This window comes from Poecile atricapillus, chromosome 4, assembly GCF_030490865.1.
Source record: "Poecile atricapillus isolate bPoeAtr1 chromosome 4, bPoeAtr1.hap1, whole genome shotgun sequence".
Classification (NCBI taxonomy): Eukaryota; Metazoa; Chordata; class Aves; order Passeriformes; family Paridae; genus Poecile; species Poecile atricapillus.
The window spans coordinates 23820535-23838325 of record NC_081252.1 but is presented as its reverse complement, the minus strand read 5'-3'; the positions used below and the strand labels follow the sequence as shown (position 1 = coordinate 23838325).

General features: G+C 35.9%; 1 protein-coding gene across 4 annotated transcripts in view; it reads right to left on the bottom strand.

Moving 5' to 3' along the window:
- The window catches only part of CCSER1 (coiled-coil serine rich protein 1), a 610518-nt gene that overhangs the window by 216864 nt on the left and 375863 nt on the right, over positions 1 to 17791 (bottom strand). For 2 of the 4 annotated variants that reach the window (XM_058839027.1, XM_058839031.1), the window contains exon 9: positions 11876 to 11953. In XM_058839027.1, the coding sequence (XP_058695010.1) occupies positions 11876 to 11953 (78 nt within the window). Of the gene's footprint in view, positions 1 to 4478; positions 4739 to 7401; positions 7511 to 11875; positions 11954 to 17791 lie in introns of those variants that run through there. The other 2 variants (XM_058839028.1, XM_058839029.1) reach the window with 2 other exon arrangements.

Below are 17791 nucleotides of genomic sequence, written 5' to 3'. Positions count from 1 at the left end.
GTTTCATGCAGTTGTGCTTTCCCCATTCTTTGCTTAAAATGTATTATGTCAGTGCAGGTGTTGGCATTTCTCTCCCAAATAGTTGATAGTATGCATGCATCATTACACAATATAGATCAAGCCCCTCTATTTTAGTATCAAATACAAAGCTACCACTTAATTTCACCATTAAGCTTATCATTAACAGCTTTTCCTTGGTATTTTTAGATGAATTAAATTCTCCCTGAAAGTAATGAAGCTGGTACTGATTATAAAGTTGTGATATGGTATCTAATTCATGCACTTTCAACTCCAGCATGATTTAATAGGTGCACATACAAAAATATATCTTTGCAAGGTTTTTTTTGGTAATGCATTTGCTAGCAACCAAACAGAACTTTTTTTTTCCTTTTATTGCTGGTATCCAGTAGATTTTGCCATCAGTTTAATGCCTTTTTGTACAATACAAAAGAAACATATTACTACTTCCCAAATCTCATTTATAATCCTTTCTCTTCATGCTCCTTCTTGCTGTTTTATCATTAATGTTAATGTTCTGTTGACTCTTAAGAAGCAGAAGCTTACATTACTAAAAATGAATACTAAGAGAGCACTGTTTTGAAATGAAGGTCGAGTACACAGCCTGGACATAGTTCTCACTGCAGTTCTATTGAGGAAGAAATAGTAATAGGTCAAGGACAGGAATGGCACTTACTGTTTCTTTAGTAAAACATCTATTATATACTGGCTTTAGCCTCCTAAGTTTTAACACTTAGCTAAAATTCTAAAGCATACTGAGCAGTTTAAACTAGTGAAGTAGCCAAATTGCATAAATATACCTAAAAGCCAATGGTTAAAACTGGGTAAACTCAGTTTCAGAAGAAAGGCCACTAATCTCCTGTCTACTCAAAACCAACAAAATTTCCAGCCCTTTCACCATTCACACGGTACCCACACCCACAAAAAGTCTCAATGATCACATTACAAATTATTTTAAATGCATTTTATAAACATAACAAGCTACAGGAATTCTTTATTGCTCCAAATGCAATTGAGTTACAACAGAATAATTCCTATGCCAGTATTCATACTGCTCTGTGTTTTCATATTGAAACTGCTTCAGAAAATTATTTTTAAAAAACCCAAGAATAAAATTCTGACTGAAAAAAAAAAAAATCAGCCTTCAATTCAAGCAGGATGTAACCTTTCTGCCTCTCTACAGTACCCCAGGTTTTTTGAGGCTTGTCTGCCTTTTGACTGCTCATAACTGTTAAAATCATTCCTGTTCCTTCTCAGCCTTTCAACATTTATCACAGAATACTTGCTCTAGCTGTAACATTCTTGCACCTGTTACTGTGTTAAGCGTCCATTCACTCAACTTCTACCTTTCCCCCTCCTGTGCTGCACGAAACAGCCTTGCACTCGCGCATTCAGAAGTCCCTGGAGGAAAGCGCAGAAAGCAAACTCAGGTTGTCTGGTACCACTTGCAAAGCATCAAATGGAGATAAACACTGTGCTAGGTAAAATAACAAATCTCTGCACCTGTTAAATGCCAATGCTCAGAATGAAAACAAAGTATTCTGCTAATACTGTTGTAGCGCTCTATCTCTGTTAACACAGTGTTACCATTGTTTGGAAAAAGACACAGCCTTTGGATCAAGCTAATGACATGGGAATAATTTGTTTTTGCCTGGCCCACTTGGATATTTACAGAAGACTATGTATGAATATTTACAGGATAATTTACTTAAGCTCTAAAGGGCAGTTACCAAATGACCAGGTTACTATTACTCTTTTTGCACCAGCTGTTCAGTATTTTATAGCTATGTGGTGTAACACCTTTTACAGAATTTACTTGGCAAAGTTTTGGTGGTGGGGAGGGGGGCAGGTTTGGCTTTGTCAGCTAGATGTTTGTGTCTTACAGGTACCAGTAACAAGTACTTACTCTGTGAATGATCTTCCAGTAACAAGCAGTCCAGCTAATTACTGGCAGTGGATGACAGCAGAGGCTCCATGGCTATGAAGTTATTCAGCATCAAAGGAAAGAAATCTTTGGAGCAGGGTAAAACCAGTCATAAGGGTTACAGGAAAGTCACATGCACTTGATATCAATGGTAAGAGCAAGGTGTACAACATGTTAACAAACATATAAGAGAGATCCCAACTGGACTGCAGAGTGAGGAAAAAGAAATCAATGTTACTATCAGACTCCTACAAGCAATATTAATAGCAGATTTACTGCAATGCTCCCACAACTGACCAGATGCCACTGACCTTCAGATCCCAAATGGCTGTGCAAGAGTGAGCAGTAAAATACATCATAGAAAGAGATAGGTACTAGGAATATTATAGAGATTTAATTTTTGACTGTTCGAACTAGATGTGCTGTGTCACTGCAATAATAATTTTTTTTAAAAAATTCTTTGATCAGACTGTTAAGACTTTAATTAAACTAGCATTAAGTTCTTGCCTATGCATACAAACTATTGATTGTGTGTCCTTGAAGTCTAAACAGTACCTGTCAGTCATGATTTTTTCCATATAATTTAAATGCTAGGTGAGCAAAACATCAAACTGAGAAATTTTTATCGGTTGATAGTACTTTGTAAAGATATACAAAAATGAAAGGAAACCAAAGAAATTTAAAAAAAAAAAAAAAAGGTACTGTAAGTTATGGGTAATTTAACAGCAAAGTTAAAAATCCAACTCTTACATTCTATCCCAAAAGCCAAAGGGCTGGGTTCAGTTTTGCATTGAAATGATGGCTGCTTGCAATGTCTCTATGATATACAAATACAGAAATAAACTAGCTCTTTGAGTATTTTAAAGCGTTCTTTCACAGACTTTGGAGGAACAGGCAAAAAACTTCTTTATTTAGAAAGTGAAACTTGCTTCTTTCTCACTGGAATCCTGGAAACATTTTTTTAATTCTACTATTCTTCTTTCATTAACTTACACAATTTTTCACAACCCTCTCCATTACCCATATATATTTCTTTAAGTGAAATACAGATCTCTGTGCCAAAAAATCACAATGAAAAACGTTCTCTCTATCCTCTTCCAAAGAACAGTACCTGACAAAGACTGAAAATATTACCATAATAAAGAAAGTGATGAAAAAAGAAAGCATGACAGATGGAAGCAATAGGTTGGCATTTCTACACTTATCAGTGATTACAAAAAAGATTTTTGTCCAAGGAAAGGAGGAAGAATGGTGAAGTTCAAAAAGGAAGGTGAAGTTCAAAAGCATAATATGCACATGCTTGCTTCCGTTATTTCCTCAGGTTACACATTTGCTACTTAATTGCTTTTACAAGATACTTCCAACAATACAGTAAGCACTATGCAATTATACACACAAAGAAATTCCAGGCAGCCTGACCAAGAGGGCAAGAGAGGATGCTGAAGGATGACTGTTAGGATCAAAGAGAAGACAATGTAAGACTGAGAAACAGTAATATCATGTTAAGTGGTGCAGAATCAGCCAACATAATGCAACATCCCCTGTGAAGAAGGTTCATTCACTTTAAAGACTGGCATGAATATTTAGCTGAATAATTTTATTTTCAGTTTCAGTAAATGTTACTTTTGAACTAGTGCAGTATGTCCTCTGTTTGAAACTAAAGCTACAGGTGCTAAACTGTTGCTCCAGTTGAGTAACTGTTCATATCACATGAAGCCTGACTGAAATGGCAGAATAAAAAGAGTCAAGCATTGTTTATTATCAGTAAGAAAATATGTTAGGAGAAAAGGGTAAAAGAACACTGCTGGCACAAGCACTTTCTTATCTTACCTGGCAAAGGTGGGTGTAAAGTACCTCCTGGTGAATGAAGTCCTTCCTGAGTAAGGTTACACTGAAGCAACAGACAGTGTTGAACTTCATTGGTTTCTTGCTGAATAAAACCCTAAACTTGGAATTACCCTTCTCCCCCCACCCCCATCCCACCCCCTCTGGATAACAATTATGATCCACTCAAGCAGCACAGTCAATTCCAGCAAACACGACGCTTACTTCGCCCCCATGGATGCTCTCTTAGCAATGTCTCTTAGAAGCAGGAAAGTTAGATAGAAAGCAGAGTAAACTATGGTTCTAATGTATAAAAAAATCAGAGTGTATGTTTTTAGGTTCAGCTCTTCTGTTTCCTGGGATAAAGCTGGGTAAATTCTGGCCTTCTACAAGCTTGCCAAATACCCTACAGAAACGTTTCTTGAATCCCACGTAGAATTACGTACATCATTATGAACATTTATAAGACCACCACACAGGTCCTGACCCTGTATTCACAGTGTTATTCTGAAAAGGTAAAATACACATTTTAAAAAATAATGGTTTCCTCAGGTTTCCAGCTCCTGAAGACATATTTTTTCCATCTCAAGAGACAAGCATGACTGAAGGATTTTCTTATTTTCTTACTTGAAGTGAATCACCAATGGATGACTAAGTGCACAAAATGGTAAGAATAATTTTTATTTCAAATAATAACTTTGTCATAGCTTACTAATAATTTATTAATAGATACACTTAATAATGAAGATACTCCTCCAAAAAATTATGTTTGACTGTTCATAATACAAATATTATCTTAAGATTTTTGTCAGCAATGGTAACTCGTAGCTCATTTCATATACAGCAGTATTTAATTATATCCGTAAGTGCAGAGTGTCCAGATGTTGCTTTTTAATTTAATAATGATGGAACCAATGAGATGCTGATAGGTTTGTAAACTAAGCCTTCAGAACATGGAGAGTTCCACAGGGCCTTTAAAAACAAACAAACAAACAAAAAAAAAGAAAAAAGAAAAAAATGAAATTAAATGAAATGTTAGTGATGTATGGTTTGATGGCAACACAAAGCAAATGAAAAATGACTGTTTCTGCTGTATGCAGTCATGCAGGCAGCACATAATAATAAAGCTTCTTTCACACTAATGATCAACACAACAATGAATTAAGTGAAAATGCAGAGAAAACCAGGAATATGGCTGGTCAGCTTGTGTGTGACACTGTTCTAGTCAGAAAATCCTTATGTACAACAGATGCTATGTTTTTACTGGAAAAAGGTCACCAGACTGAACTATGCTAACGGAGGAAATCTACATGCAACATGCACACAACATTAAAACATTTCCACGTTACAATAAAACTGTGTAAGTAAATAATTCTGTAATAAAAAACAGTCACCCTAAGTATACTAATGTAGCAAAACCCCTACACATTGCTTATCATGCTGAGATTATCCATGCTTCATTTCTCAATTTTGTTTGTTGATCTTTTCTTCAAGGTGAAATCAAATTTTTCTCCATTTTAAGAAAATATACTCAAGGCCTATTGCAAAATGCTGCTATTTCTCAGAATATTTTGATTGTTATTGAAGGTATATTACTAAAAGGTTTAGTGCTGTTATTTTCTGCCCTTACAAGAAAGACACTGCTAGTATTCAACATAATGCCTGAACAGAGTCAGCAAGGTATAATCTTGTGGACAGCTTTTTTATTTCAATCAAATAAACCTATTCAAATATCCTGTTTGTCAGTGTCCTACTTCTTTCTATCCTTAATGAAACAGGTCAGAGTGGCTATAGAAAGAACATGCTATTAATTCTAGGGCTAGCTGTTCACTCAGTTCCTACTGAGAGCAATCATGAACTTCTTGGTAGCACCTTTACAATAGAAATAACGCAACTAGAACATACTGAAAATACACTACTGCAAATAAACTTTGGTAAGTCATACTCATAAGTATAGCACAAAAATTAAAGTAAGAAATAAGACAAAAAGGCTAGATGGACAATTTAAGTGAAAAAGCAAACTTCTGGAGAACTCTAAGGAGGAGATAGTGATGGAGCTAAAGCAGAAAAAGTGGGAAGAGTTCTATCTGAACCCAACAGAACTTCCAGGATGAAAAATTAGGAATATCTAAACACCTTTCTTTGCTTCTCCCCCTACTCATCTCCCCTACCCCAAGACACCTAAGCAAAAAATTACTAAGTTTGGGAAATACTTCAAAGTACCTCATATTTTATTGCACTTTCAAACAAGACAGCAGCAGAATAACTGCAGATACAAAGACAGAGGGTTATGACAGAAAAATGTAGAGTAAGTAGAAAGATTTAAAACATTGTACTGTTAATGAATATTATATCAAAGGAAAGCAGTGTTTTTTAAAGATCCAGAGACTACTAGTACTATATTCATTCCAGATCTGTGAGGAAACTCAGTTATATCATCATCATATTGCTACAAATATATAAACAGCACAGAGCTTATCTGTACAACCTGCATGCCACAAATCAAAACTGAAGATCATTCATACCAACTAAGCATCACTGCAGAATGCAAATTTTATTGTTCTTTACTCCTAGAGATGGCAAAATTAAATTCAGAACACCCTGTTGATAACCAGCCACAGAATGAAAGTCTCTTTTTTTCATATGGCACACCTCAGTTTCAGTTCCAGAATCCATTTATTGCTGAAGTTTATGTGAAAACCTGTTTTTTATATAGCACCACAGACACCAAATCCTCATCACAAGCATTTATCCTCCGGCGAATTTGGCACCAGTAACTTGAACTGTTTTTCTTTGTCACAAGCAGGTGCAACAATTCATTCCTGTTCATGACTTGGTGGTTAAATAATTCAAACACCAAGTATGTATGGGTTTGATGGTGTAGCAATATGTTTCATAAAGGTTGGTGGAAGGCAATCATTAAAACTAAAAGAAGTATCATCCCAGTTTGACATCATCAAAGCTTGATAATTTACACACATAACACCAAAAAGAATAATAAAGAATAAAGAAAGCATCATAGATTTTAAAATGATATTTTGAAGTTGTATAGTAAAAAATGGAAATTGCAAATGAGAAGAAGAGAAAATGAATGCTAAAGGAAGTTGTAGGAATGGATGTAGCATATTAAGAACAACTGGGATATCCAGATATGAATAAGTACACAGACATACAATCAAAGCAAATACTGAAATGGTTAATGGCTGATTTGATTTCTAAAGGTATTTTTTAAAAAAAAGTAATTATGCATGACCAAAGGGTATATTATGCACAAGTTTTTATTATTTCCCTGTATATGTGAGACAACAAACTCAGAGAAGAAATAAATAAATGGAGAAAAAATAACCTAGTAGTAAAATACAACAGCAGACGCCCATCAGCCTCCAAGGGAAGGAGCACAGGCAGAAGTAGGATGTATTTTCCAGTTTAGGCAGCAAAACACAACACATTTCATGCTGTAGCAAACCACACAAACACTTTGGACAGGAACATGTTTAGACTGGAAAGTTCAATAAGTTCAAGTACTTCAGTATTCCGTTCCCTGCAAAGACAGTATCCATAATTTGTGCTGGCTGGCTGCTGGGGAGGAGCAGGAGCACAGCAGGGAGGCGGAGTGGAACAGTTAGAGTACCCACCTCCCTGTCTTCCACTTCCTCCTAATCAAACACAGAGGCTCTGCAGGAGGCAGCACCCAGGTTTTGAGAGGTTAAGGGAGGCATGCTGTCCAAGGTAATGCAGAGCGAGCTACAAAACAAATACCGTAAAATATGTATCAGTACAGATTTTAATATTGCATGATTGTACAGGTGATAAAAGTCAGTGCCTTCTTATCTGTCTCACAGCACCACTGTAAACACAGTGCTGGTGATCACCATAGAAAGGTAATTTTTGTCTGTAGCTGTGCAAACCAAACTGCAGCAGACTGACAGCAGCAGTACACAAGTTTGTTGCCTGAGACATCAGAAGCATCACACAAACTGTAAGGACCACTACACTGGAAAGAATGTTCATTAAACAGGGAATGAATTTAGGACCAGTCCAAAACTTGTTTACATCAGCTTTACTCCCAGTATGAAAGACAAAGAGCAAAAAGGATAGCAGTTCTCAGATATGAAATCTGTAACACCAGTAGAAGGCAAACATAGAAAAGACATTGCAGAAATCACATCAGGTCTTAGGAATTTCTATTTTGTGGAGAATAAAATTACGTACAAACTCTTTCAATCCAAAGGCTGATAAAGATTGACAAAGTGGTGCTGAGTTGTACTTCCCTTGCTGACAGAAATAAGAATTGTCCTGTGATTGCTTAATTCTGTTTTGAGACACATTTTAATGAAAACTAACCAGCAGTGGCAGATGCTGCAGAGTGCTTGTGTGATGCCTGCATGATACTTTGGACTACCTATTTAGCTGGCAGCCATTATTAGATTTGTACCCGTTAACAAAATCTTGTAATCAGTCCCAGTGCCAGCTGATTGCATCTATTCCTCTTCCGGTCCACCTTAGCAACCTGATTGACATGAACGAAATTATTCCTTGATCTCTCAATAAAGGAAGACTTTGAGAGCACAGGAAGGTGAAAGAGGTTAAAACTGGCATTGATTGTTGAAGACACATTAATAATCTATTATTTAGCAGCCTCGATATCAATCTGTTGTGCATATGGCTCTTTCTGCAAGACTCCCAACATGTTCTAAATGATTCCCAGTACACATACTGAAAACCAGAATAAATTCAGGTCAATTACAAGATGAAGATTCCCTGACATGCTGCACTAAAAAGCGACTAGCCTTTATGGAAAACATGAGTCCCTTCCAATGTTTTCCCTGGAATACTGTTGTTGTGTTGATATTTTACTTTCAGTTTCCTCAAGTAGCAAAGTCGTCAAGTTAATCACTTAAGGACACTGAAGCATTTCTCATCAGGGAAGACCTTCTTTTTTCCTTATCCAAAATGATTTTAAACTATGTTTTAATTCCATAATTAAGTTTTGCATTAGGCCATTTTAATACAGAAAAGACATTAAGCAGTTTGCTATCCAGTTCAAACAGTTCTTTATGAGAAACATTATCTTTACTGCTACAGACTTTATCTTCTACATGCTTACTGAAACAGTACTCTAAAGCAATTTCCACTGAAAAATCTCTGTGCTGTATGGGGAAAAACCCAGAGCTCTATCAGAAGTATTATCTAACAATTCAAAGGTATTGCAGGAGATTGCATCATCCAAATTTTACTGATCACCTTGACAGTCAGAATCTGACTGTAATTACATTATAGCCACTAACCTAAAATAGGCTGTAACAACTTCCATTCTGGTAACTGCTTACACACTTACCAAAATGCTCATTCAATACTGTTTATGCTTTTTCAGAGCAGTCCACAAGAACAGGAACATTTCCTCTCTGTGAAACACTGCATTTCCTCCTTCTTCACCCATTCCTTCCTAAATATAGACTCGCCTCCAGCTTTATTTCATTACTGTACACCCTACGGACAAAAGGCTTAATTCCTCATCTAAGTCAAAGTCAAAACTTCCATTTACTTTTAATGACACATCTAAATGAACTCCAAGACTAAAGAACTGTCTCAACTATTGGAGATGTCCAGAAACAAAAAAAAAAGCCAAGCAGTGCTTTATTTTGGGGACTAACCTTTTTTCAAGTTTTTTCAACTGCAAAACAGGTAACTCAAGATTGCACAATGGAACACAAGAATATATGAGAATATAAACCAAACTAATCATAGAGGCATCGTTTTAAGCATTTCTGAATTAATACACTGTATAGTGTATATCAATATTTGTATTACATTTATGAAATAATGCTATGCAAATTCCTGGTAGCACTTTTATCCAACTATTAGTAGCTTCTAAATTTGAATTAAGGAAAAATAAAAATGTGAGGGGTTTTGTTTGTTGTTGTTTGTTTGTTCTAAATGAAAGCAGCAAGTTTGTAATGATGAAATGAAGTTAAATTTTTTGCTTATCTCTTAAACCAGATCAATGTAGATCATAGTATTCAATGTATACTATTCTCAGAATGTGACTAATGGGGTGAAAAATACATCTTGTATTGTCTTATCTGTTTTCTATTATTTTATTTAATTGAATTTCATATTAGCACAATATTCTTGTAGTTGTATGCACTTACTGACATCCTGAATAAAATGATGTACAGATACTAGCCACAGTTATAACTTGCTCTTTAAAATCTCACGCAAAAGCAAAGAAAGTAAATGTAATTGCCACTTGGATTCAACAGAAACACAGCTCAACCAACCATTAATAGCTATCCTTCACAGAAAAGCTACACAATCTGATAAATAAAAGAGAAAAAAGTTTAAACAATATTACAAGAAGTGTTAACACTATTTATTTGCACATTCCTCCTCGATGAGTTCCCCTCATTGTGATCACAGCAGGCATGTGTTATTTCTGTAAATTCATTCAAATTTCTCTGCAATCAATCCCTTGCAATGGAATTTTCACAAGAACTCTGTACCACATAAATACAGGTGAAGTGCTCTTCCATAGAAAAAGCATTCAACATTTCCTTCTGTTCTTGCATTACAAAAGCCTGTATGAGATAATACATTATTGCAACCGTGACAAGGTGGGGGCATTTTACCAGGGATGTCTCCAAAGTATTAGTTCCACTAATTGAAGAGAATGCTGCTAAAAAAAAGGATTTATTTAACTTATTGTTGTTATTATGACATTTAACAGTCAAATCTCAGCCAGAAAACTGTACCTGTCTGGGGGAGGAGGTTCTAATGCTATTTTTTACTCCCCACCAAACTCCAAGGGAACACTCACTAGAAAAGGGCAAAAATATGTAATCTACTGACAGTGTGAATTCCTGCAGCATGAATACTACATATTTGATTTGGGAGAAAACAACCTAATGCGTAAGTCACATCTGCTTAAAAAAACCTCAAGCAAACAACATAACCCAAAAATAAATGAAACAACACAAAAAATCCCCCAAACTTTACATATTTCCTATTACCATTTTCAGTGGAAGAATTTTATTTAACATCTAATGTATAAGAAAGTATTGTGAAGGATAATTGTCACAGAAGACGTGGGTAGAGATTGCAACATACGAAAATGATTTAGTATTTTTGAATATTATGGATTTTTCATCAGTAATATATACACACCTTGGAGTTCCAGTAAATTCCACCAGACATGCCTTCACAGACACAGTAGAACGTAAGGGTTCATGTTTGGTAACCCACAAAAAAGAAGTTAGTGCAGATAAAACTGTTCATACTAGAATGTGAAATTTTGATGTTTCTATCCTCAGAAGACAAAATTTTAAGGCTCCACCGACACAAAACTAAAAGGAAGGTTTCAAAGCCTGCTTTAATTCCAGAGTTCTTTCCATAAATTTGAAACAGCATGTTGATCTATATCAATGCACAACCATAGCACTACTTTGCAGAACAGTTTTTAAGAATTTATTGTTAGACTTTGCAGAGGTCACAGAATGGAACCGTGCTAAATGTTCCACAAAGATTATTCAAGAGGCTCATGTTGGCACAAGAATCTCTTACATACATTCAAGCAACATTCCACAGACAGAATACTTGCAGTTAGAAGAAGTGGGGAAATAGTATTTCTACAGTTAAGGAATCTTCCTTAACTGTATTCTTGCATGAGGATACATACTATCAGTACAAATTCTAGGAGAAATTCTGGCAGATGCTCTTTAGGGAACAGAATTTTAACATCACTTGGCAAAACTGTACTTATTCCATTATCTTTCAAATTTCAAATCCTGTTTGGACAGCACATGACAATTCTAAACATAATGACCTCATTAACTGTCAGTAAGTGTGCAAATAAATACTGAAAAAAACCCCAACTTACAAAACACTAATACATACCATTCACATTCATTTATGCAAATTCTCAGCTCTTCATAAAATTAACAGGGCATTGGTGTGCTGGCAGGTAGCTGTAATTATCTTCTCATGTTTCTGAAGGTACGTTAGAATCACCAAATCCATGCACGGACACAACAACAGCAGAGGCAAACCAGCTGACAGAAGTCTGAACACCCACAAAGATGATAAAAAATACTGTTTGATACAGCTACTTACATCATGTCCTACGAGTTCTGTCTGTGTGGATTTATCTGCTTGGGAAGCAAGAGCCTTCTGAAAGCACTGAGCCTTTTCCTGTAAAACAAAATAACATTGCATAGGTGAGTCATGTTTTTCCTCACTGGGCTTTGCAGCTCCAAACATCCAGAGAAATTCAAAACTCATGCATGGACAGCTGGTATGAAATAGATTTATTATGGCACTATTCACACTGGGAGGTTTATTTCCTTCCTATTATATGCTTTTATAAATTTATCTTTGCCTTACACAGAGTAGACTCAGCCAGTCTAACTCTGTGATAGAGAGGGACCCACAAGAAGCATGTCACTGGGGCAGACACAGAGCCACAAACCACCAAGCAGCTGTGGGGAACACCAGCACCACTCCAACAGCAGAGAAATAATTTACTTTTTAAACATTAAGAAAATTGCAGACCACAACACTGAGATGACTTCTGCCCTCCCCTAATGCAAACATGTTAGCAAATCCTAAGCATTTCTTGGGTGTTACACTGGTTTCTGCTTTTCCCATCCTTGTCCCTCTGTAGCTCAGTCATTTTTAGAAGTGTCGCATGGAATCAATGAACAGGCTTGAGCAAAGATATCCGGCTGCTTTGACACAAAAAACCCTGGATTCTGATACTTCATTTGAATCTCATCACTAAACATGCTAATCCTCATCAGGGCTTTGAGCATACTATTTTAGTTTCCAGGAGAAGACATTTTATAAAACAACTGTAAATATGTAGGTAAGGTATGAAACGGCACACAGGAGAGGAAGGAAAATGCAAAGTTATTTACTTCATTGATTTATGTTTTCCTGTTTACTGATTCAGTTTAATATTTCAGTTGTATCTGTAAAAAATACTTACCTTGAACTCAAATTCTTCAACATCTACAAAATATAATTGAATGCTACTGACAGGCATGTATTGCAACAAAACAGAATTCGTTTAAATTGAATTTCAAGTTAATTGACTCTCAAGTTCTCATATTATTTGATTCACGGGAAGGTATGCACATCACTTAATTGAGTAAACAGCAGAAAGATTGTGATTCTCATCTCAGTGATTCTCATCTCCAGTATTTCAACTCTTCAAGTACAGGGTGGGGAAACAGAATTCAGACTGATCTCTTCACTTGTACAAAACTCCTGAGCCCAAATTTGCTGATGTAAGAACCAAGTTAAAATTGAACTCATAGAAAAGGAAATCCTAGTTCTGACAGAAATGCTTTGTCCTCTTGAGATCTGAATTTACTAGTCCACTGTCCAATGGACTTTTACATGTTTAAAAAATAAGCATTATTATACATCTATCTTATTTAACCATATTTTACTGCTCAGAAGTTCCATTTTCTAGCTATAAACTGACACTGACAGATATTGGGTGTTCAAGTGATGTAGTGATTGGAGCAAAATCAGCATTAAACTGTGTATCTGATCAAATTTAACATTGTATGGATTCACAAATACATGTTTTGAAAAAAAAAAGAAATTGAAAAGCAGGGAGAAAAAAACCCAACCAGAATAAAGCCAAATATTCATTAAGGCAAAAAATTAACTGTGAAAGCTAGAAAGGTTGGAATAACAAAACCCTTTCCTTTTCCCAGAGCTGCTCATTTAACTCGGTATATGCAGTGAGATCCATTTTTAACATATCCAAGCTCTGGTTCTACATTAACATGGTAATATTTTTTATTTACTTTTAATGAGCTAACTAATAAAACGGGAAAAATTGAAACTTCTAGATGTCCAGGTACCGGAAAAGAAAGTTTGGAACTAAAACCCTCTTCTATTTTCTCAAGTATAGCAAAAGAGAAAATGGAAGATCTTTACAAGCCAGGTAGCATGTTTAACCTTGATTCATAACGAAGAAGTTACCTGGACATCTATTCCCACAGCAGCCTTCTACTACACTCACAGCATTACTCCTAGGAATGATTACAATTATAAGGTAACATTGTAAAGAAATTTTTCAAGTTTTTTCAAGTCCTGAAACTTCCTTGAGACATTCTACAAGACAAAAATGACCTTCTTTCAGATGCTTTCGAATGAAATTGAAAAATTATTGACTTTTTCCATATGTGACCCAGTCCTGCTTTCTGCCCTTCCTCTGTGTATCTGAGAGGAGTCAACTCCCCCTCTTCTAAGATACTACCTAGTAAAAAGATGCAAATAGATTTTTCCTTATTCTTTTTCTTTACAGGGTAAACAAAACAGGTATCTTTGCCTCTCTAAAGACCAAGAAGGGACCAAATAATTTATTTAAAAATATTTTTAGGATCAACCAAAGTACTTCGAGGTGACTTTTTTAAAGTGAGAGCATTAATGAGCATCTTCTCTTACCATTCTGTATGTTGTTATTGCCTCTTATTAAAATAAACAGCACAAAAGTACATTTGCAGGTGACACAGATAAGAGCATGAAAAACTTTTATTTCCTGGGTTCATCCTAATCAGCAAAAAGGCAGGAAGAGCTGCTGCCCTTTTTAACAGCAACACTGCCAGGAATATTCAGTGCAGCCCTCTCTCTGATGTACCTGTGTGTGTGTATCACAGTGTGTGTTTTGAGGGGGGAGAGAGAAAGAGAAACTACATGGAAGGGCATGTTCTCAATCATTGCAGTTGCTTCAATTACTGAGATCACTGACTGTGGTATTTCAACAACCACAGTGCAAAGCATTAGACCATGACCAATAAAGATCATGTTCCTGTCTGTTTCTTCCCATGGGAATAAGTTCACACATAGTTTGTATCTCAAACCAGCTCTGATACAAGAGTGTCACGGTTTGAATACTTAGATTTTATTACTATGCTTGTAGTAAGTCACCAAAAGGTGCTGAAATAGGAAGACAACAGACATTAGCTGAAAACTGATGCAAGGAAAAATAGTACAAATAAAATAGAAAAGTGAAATGTGAGATAAAAAAGTGAGAAAATTACTTAGTCTTCACTACTGAAAGACAGTAGGAAAAAAGTAGTCAGTTACCTAGATTTAGGCAGTCAGTAAAGCCTGATACATCTTGAAACACTATACTGGTTTTCTGAAACATTCCTTCACCAAACAGATGAGCATTAAAACAATTTTCAAAGCTTTGACTGTGCACATGTCAAAGTTATTTTTTGTGACTGTTTTCTTATCCCATTCCCTACCAGTGACACCATGGTGACCACTTGTGGTGCTTTGTTTAATTGCAAATTCCAAAAAGAAAATGCTTGAAAATTACTTTGAATGCTCAAATCAAAGAGCAAAACTTACTGCCTCAGGTGTTTTGGAGGACTCAAAACTTTACTGTCCAGTACAGCTGTGGCCTTCATCTCTAAAGAATGTATTTTGTCTAGTCGATAGCATAGTAAAGACTTTTTTTTCCCTTAATGGCTGTTTCACCTTTATTGTTACTTAGATTAAAAAATATAAAATCTCATAAATTAACCTTTTACCTCTGTTTCCTACAGTCTTTACAGATTATTCTAAAACCTTATGAAGATAAATGTGGTGTTTTGTCTCAGCATACATCCAGAACAGCCTTCAGCAGTCACCAACATTGCAGTCAGGTTTGCAACTCACATGTGATTGTTTCCCTTGCTTCAGGCATGAACCCCACTGTGAATAACAACTTATGTTCACCATAGAACTGGGGCAAAAAAACAGTTTTTCAGAAGAGCTATAAAAATGTAAAGTCTTTTAATTCCAATGTGATTTGGGATTAAACTTAATCAACAGCAGCAGTTAGGAAGAGAGCAAAGGGATAACAAGTAGGAAAAAACCCGCTTTCCACCATCTATTCTACCTAATTTACAGACTACAATGAGCTACAGAATTTACTTTATGACAGCTATTTCCATAGAAATTGAGTCCCTATTGGTTTCAGTCTCAGTTTGGGAAGAAAACATATCATATACAGCATAGCTCCAGTGATCAGCTGCAGTACAGCTGAGTCACATCACACTTGAAAACACTTTGTGAAGCCCAGCAAAAAGCCCAGCTGTCTCTTGAGCACAGCATGAGAAAACAGCTAGAACTTGGTTCAGCTATCCATACATAAATGTACTAAGAACTGAGGTGCTAAATAGCAACAATAAATTTAGAGGCATTATTCTGCAACCACAGTAACAAACAGGTGTGACCATCCCCAAGGGAACTATCCCATTGATCAGGAGAAAAATATGAGAAAACTCGGTGGGAATGCATCCAAGTATGCACAAATGCAGGTTTCACTGAGGGTTATAGTTCTGTCAAATCACTGTAAACAACACCAAAACTACATGGAATTTCAGAGAACATTTCATTGCTTTTGTTGGAGTCTGGAATACAGAGTGTGCACCCTTGTTTCTGATACTTAGTTCTAAGATCCAGAAAAACAATGAATTTCATATAACATGGAATTCATGAGCATGTTTTCATGGTGATACATGAAAACAACTGTTAAAATTAGATAGAAAAAGCTAAAAGTGTAGGTGTGTAGATTAGAAAGTTTTCTTAAATCACTGGGTGAAAAAGTTAGAGAACAGGAGACAAAATGGAGGATTTAGGGTGCTGTCTCTTGTCTTTCTTCTCTCTTCTTCATGTTCTTCTCCTAGAGGTTTTTGGGTAATAGTAAGTGATTGGATAGAGAATGCCGCAGTGCAGCACATAGGTAAAGGGTCATTAAGAAAAATAATATACATGTCTATTGTTAGTTAGGTAAAAATAGGTATAAAGATAAAAGAACTGAATATTTCGGGGTCATTTTGTGCATCAAGCACAGGGTGAGCCACAAGACCTTGTTGTACCAAATGTACCCAATTGCAAAGATATAACCTTGTGCACTTAGCCTGGAGAGACCTGCCAAGTTTTGTGATGACCTTCTAATAAACATGAGAAACAAGGTTGTAACGAGCTCTGGAGTTTTCTTCAAACCTAAAGAACTGATATAAGCAGGGCTCCCCACAAGGGAGGATCCCAAAAGAATTCAGTCCAAAGGAGGCTGAGAAAACCAGAAAGAGAAAGAAAAATACAGAAGAAATGCAGCAGAAACAGAGAAACACAAAAAGGGTTTTTTAGAGAAAAGTTACAGCTTTCACATTGGACTCTTACACAAAACAAAACAGTTTTTCAGCTTTTACGTTATAAGACTTTTGTAAAACACAAGGCAGATTTCTATGCATATGGTCAGCATGTGGAATCAAAGACAGCACACCTGCTTTGATTTCCATCAAAACACGATATCCAGGTATGAATCAAGAAAGGCTATGACAAGCCTGTCTCCAAGCAGTTTGCAATACCTCAATAATTAGCTACTGCTGAGATTTAACATATCTAATGAAAAAAGACAGTTTCTAAAAATTCAATCACTTCATGATAGGTCTTTGAAGATCAACAATACCTAGCATAGTTTAAAATCTCTAACAGAGTTACGAGTCCTGCTGTAGACATGGCAGCTAACCTTCCAGTACTGCAAAGGTTTACTAGAGCCTAACCAGAGAGGGTTTATTACTGTTTCAAGTTTTACAATCCTTATAATCCCAAGTTTTGTCTTAAACTTTTCATCTCCAAGTTCCGTAATATAAAAACTTTCCTCTTTCGCTGAGTGCTGTATGACCTTACCAAAAAAATATGACTCCTGACTTTGAGAGCCCAGTCTATCTAATTAGAAAGAGAAAACACACCAAGAGTGAATCTCCTAGTCCACTGAGCTGACAAATGTCAGAGACAGGAAAACAGTCTCAAAAATGGTATTTTCTGACTCATTTATTTGACTGGACAGTGCTGTACTGTAAAAATTGCCATTACCACTCGTGTATGTGCTGCAAAATTAAAAATAAATGTTTACAGGTATGTGACACCATCTCAAAATTTCAGAACAAGGACTTTGCAAATGTACTTGAGTTTTTAAGTTATTTTTCAAAAGCATCCTGGGAAGATGTTTTAAAA